This window comes from Teleopsis dalmanni, chromosome 1 (genome assembly GCF_002237135.1).
Source record: "Teleopsis dalmanni isolate 2A chromosome 1, ASM223713v2, whole genome shotgun sequence".
Classification (NCBI taxonomy): Eukaryota; Metazoa; Arthropoda; class Insecta; order Diptera; family Diopsidae; genus Teleopsis; species Teleopsis dalmanni.
The window spans coordinates 3,438,993-3,443,739 of record NC_051846.1 but is presented as its reverse complement, the minus strand read 5'-3'; the positions used below and the strand labels follow the sequence as shown (position 1 = coordinate 3,443,739).

Genomic DNA, 4,747 nt, shown 5'->3' with positions numbered 1-4,747 from the left:
TGTGTTAAAACTGATATATCATATATATATGTGGTTTTAAATTGATATATGTCTTAAATTTTAGGTGTAGTATTTATTTGAAATTTTCAGAAGGTTTCTAAAATTTATTTAGTGCTATTTTACAAAAACAAAATACAATTTCTTTTTTAGTACAAAAGTTAGCTCTAGTATTTAGGGAGACCGGTTTAGATCAACACTCTATACTGCTGAACATAAACTTTATAGCTGAAATATCTGAAATGTAATATTGTGCAATTTTTGGATAGTATTGTAATTTGTATTAATAATATCATTGACTTTTGAAACAACTAAAATGAGGAGCATTGAAGTGCAAAATAATAGGATATCAATCTTTTTCTTTTATTATCATTGATTTGTTAATTAGAAGTTTCTGCAGAATTGAGACATAATATCGTTTTCAGTTTTGTAGTTATTCCGATTAACAATGAGGATATGATTTAAGTGAAATAAACTAAAAGGACTAAAACCATTAGTCCTTACTCTATTAATTATTACTCTATGTACATAAGACCGAGCTACTTAAGTAATTTAAAAAAATATTCTTTTAAATAGCAATATGAGGCACATTGGAAAGTACAGAAGACTTATGAGGAATAGGCATTTGTAGTGACGTACAATCATTCTATTCATAATCATATATATCGGTAAAATAGATCCTTCATTTATTTATGGTACAGTAAAAACTTTATGATATTTAATAAATTTACTAACAGTTAAATCCAAACGTTTTAACTGATGGCCCAAGTTTATGAAGAGGATTGTTTATGTTATATGTCAAAGTCTTGACATATTCTTAATGAAGAAATAAGAATATCATGTAACTTATACGAAACGATTTTTGTTGGTGTTTTGGACATGAAACGAGTGGGAGCAAAATTTGATCTAATGATTTGTGGAATGTTTAACAGTAGAAGAAGTTATAGCTTCTGAAAGGAAAACCTAGGTGTCCTTTTTGTGTTCCTGTAAAAATAATGTTTCAAATTTGATGCATAATTTTTTTAATACTTTTACTTTTAAGATGGTTCTTTTGTCTGGTTTATGGATAGTGTTTCATTAGTGGTATCACAATGGGCCATTATTTGATTAAGCCGTTGGTCAAACATAATCAAAACAAAAACCTGGAGGTGAAACATAGTATTACTTTAATGCCGAAATCATTTTATTTCTAAAAATTAAAAACACACAAAATGATTATGGTTTTTAACAATATTTAAAATAAAGACGATAGTGTTCCTCAAAATAGAAACTACAGTGGAATGAGTCCATAATATGAAAGAAGACTACTCTGAACGGTTTGGAATAAATACTGAATATCATATTTTTTCATCACTCCTTGTATTATGCTAAAAAAAAGACGTTATCTGATAGTAGGTTTTGTTCTATTAAAATAATTAAATACTACTTATTACTCGTAAAACAATTTTTATATTAAAGCGAACATTTTTAAAATTTATTTAAAACAATTTATATTGTAAAACAGAACAAATGTGCATTGTAATAAAAATAATATCAATGTACTAAATTGAAGTATTGTCTCAGCTTAGAAATGTTTACAACTAAATGATACTTTCTATTGAGATAAAGTTTATGACTAATGTGATGTCTAATGATCCTTCTGAGTCTTGTGCAATTTGGCGTAAATACCATCTTTGGCCAGTAGTTGATGATGGTTGCCTTGTTCGGCAACTCGTCCATTGTGCAATACGCAAATAAGATCCGCATTTTGTACAGTAGAGAGACGATGAGCAATCACAATACAAGTACGGCCAGAACAAGCAGCATCTAAGGCTTGTTGGACAATTTGTTCACTCTGTAAATCTAGTGCAGATGTGGCTTCATCGAGAAGTAGTACTTTCGGATTACGAACTAAAGCACGTGCAATGGCAATACGTTGTTTTTGTCCACCAGAAAGTTGTGTACCACGTGCACCCATTTTGGTATCGTAACCATTCGGTAGTGAAATAATGAATGAATGTGCATTCGCACACTTTGCAGCAGCAATTATATCTGCCATTGGTATATCTCGTGTGTTATCACCATAAGCTATATTCTCGGCTATAGTGCGTTCGAAGAGTGAAGGTTCTTGAGATACTATGCCCAGTTTACTGCGTAAGTTTTCTAGAGTTAAATCTGCTTGGATTTCATCGTAGTTAATATGCTGTTAAAAAGAGGAAGTAGATATAATAAGTTCTTTTGCGCTTTATATTCTATTCTATAACTTACAATAGAACCAGCATCGGGATCATAGTAACGCTGTAGTAACTGTATACAGGTTGATTTGCCGCAACCGGAATGTCCAACCAAAGCCACAGTTTGTCCTTGTATAACTTCTAGATTGATGCCATTCAGTATTTTTACATCTTGACGAGTTGGATAACGGAACTCTACATCTCGATAACGTACACCTTCGAAGAGATTTAATTGCTTGGCAAGCGTGTTTTTAGGAAGGGTTTCAGGAGATCTTATTTTTGGCTTGCGATCTATGAGTAGGAATATACGATGTCCGGCTACTAGAGCTGCTGTGAAAGCAGGTGCAAATGCCAACGATTGTGCTAACATCATTGACCCATATAAGAGTGTTTCTGATACTCTAAAAATTTGGAAATATAGCATTTATAAGATTATATTTAATATATAAAATATTGTTTACTTAATAATATCCTGGAAAGGTAGTTTTCCTTCTGAAACCAATACACCACCATAACATAGTGCGACTGCGTAAGCGAAGAATAGGAATGCTTGTCCAGTTGCATTGATAATACCACGGTATTTGAGTTTTTGTCGTATAAGACCCTCCACTTTATGCACCTCTTCATTATATTTGTCTATCACTGGCTGCTCTCTGCGTAAGCCGGCAATAGTGCGGACATTAGCAATAGCTTCTGTAGCAATACGACAAGCTTCTTCCAGTACAGTTTTTTCACGCACCATACAGTTTGTCATAAATCTACATTAGTTGTAATAAATTATTAATAAATTTTAATTTTCGTTTTTATTTTTGTTTCTGGAACACTCACTTCACTTCAAAGATAACGGAACCCACAATAATCGGACATGTACTCAAACATAATAGAGCCAATTTCCATGAGTAGTAAAATGAAATTGATATACCAACAATAAAGTTTGAACATGCTTGTAATAAGCCACTTAATGGGTATCCAATAGCACCTTGTACACCAGCTGCATCACCAGACAATCGTGCTGACAATGCACCAACTGAGTTCTTTTCTTCATCAAACCAACCGATCTCTTGTATCATAATTGACTTAAATGACATAGAACGTATTCTGGTAGTCAACCAAACGCCTGCATAGTTGAACAGATACGTCTGTAGAAACGAAGCTACGCCTGTTAGTATGCCAAGGCCAAGACAACACAAAGAAAGAACAGCGGTGCGATCCAAAGCGTCTTGTTTTTCAGGCTCCGCCAGTGCAGAATAGAATTCACCAAAAACAATAGCAAAAGCTGGATAAGTGAAGCCAAATCCAATAGCACATATTGCACCCAAAACCAAGAAACACCATTCCGGTCGTGCTATTTTAAGAATGCGAGCGAATGTCACAAAAAAATTAGGTTCAGGTTCTTTTTCTTTTTGTTCTGTCAATGCTTTCATATTCTTAGGTAGCACGAAATTGGGTTCCTCAAATTGTACACTATTTTTTTGTTTTTGTTCAAAATTGACTGGGTTGGTTTCAAAGGACTTTTCGTAGAGTGCAAGGCTCTTCCCTAAATAATTATATATATAAGTAAACAACAGACTTAAATGTAACATAGAAAGTATTTACTTTTTTCATCATCAATGTCAACGTCTTTGGGTTCCTCTGGTTCCGGTATTTTCATGTCACCAGCTTTAACCATATTGTAGTACATGCCCTCCAGTTTCATTAGGTCATCGTGGGAGCCTTCTTCAGCCACTTTACCATCATGTAAAAACACAATTTTATCTGCACTACGCACAGCAGAAAGTCTATGCGATACTACAATAGTAGTACGCCCCTTGCTTGCTAAGTCTAATGCTTCTTGTACTAACTTTTCCGACTGGTAGTCTAAGGCGGAGGTTGCTTCATCCAGTAAAAGAATTTTAGGATTTTGTATAAGTGCTCGCGCAATTGCTATGCGTTGTTTCTGTCCTCCAGATAGCTGAGAACCACGTTCACCTATAACAGTTTGATAACTCTTAAAAAAGGGAAGCATTATAAGCTCTATATATAATCAATTGTAATATTATTGTTTAATTTGGTACCTCAGGTAAATTAATGATGAAGTCATGTACACCAGCAGATTTTGCTGCAGCTTCGATTTCCTTTTGTGTAGCTTCAGGTCTGCCGTAACTAATATTTTCTCCTAGAAAAAATCATAAAAAAATTTGAAAAGAGTAAATAATATTTATTATTATACTTACCAATAGATCCTTGAAAAAGTACTGGCTCCTGACCTACAACTGCTATATTCGAACGCAACCATTGTATATTGTACTTTCTGATATCTAAATCGTCTAGCAGTACTGCTCCAAAAACAGGATCATAAAATCGTTGCAACAGTTGCACACAAGTTGATTTGCCACAGCCTGAATGTCCAACTAAAGCAACTGTCTGCCCTGATTTAATTTTTATATTCAAACCGCGATGTACTATAACATCAAGACGTGAAGGATAACGAAAGAATACATCTTGAAATTCGACATCCCCGCGCAAACCATAATTCAAAAGCTTTCCATCTGTTGATA

The 4,747-nt window shown here is 33.8% G+C and overlaps 1 protein-coding gene across 1 annotated transcript; it reads right to left on the bottom strand.

Moving 5' to 3' along the window:
* Positions 1-1,514: 1,514 nt before the first annotated feature.
* LOC119672918 (multidrug resistance protein homolog 65-like) lies at positions 1,515-4,745 on the bottom strand (the record flags this gene model as incomplete). The annotated part of the gene is made up of 7 exons (XM_038084121.1): positions 1,515-2,179; positions 2,245-2,611; positions 2,672-2,968; positions 3,039-3,747; positions 3,807-4,197; positions 4,265-4,365; positions 4,424-4,745. Coding segments are annotated over 7 exons (2,742 nt in total), but the record flags the coding sequence as incomplete, so codon positions are not given.
* Between the last annotated feature and the right edge of the window lie 2 nt (positions 4,746-4,747).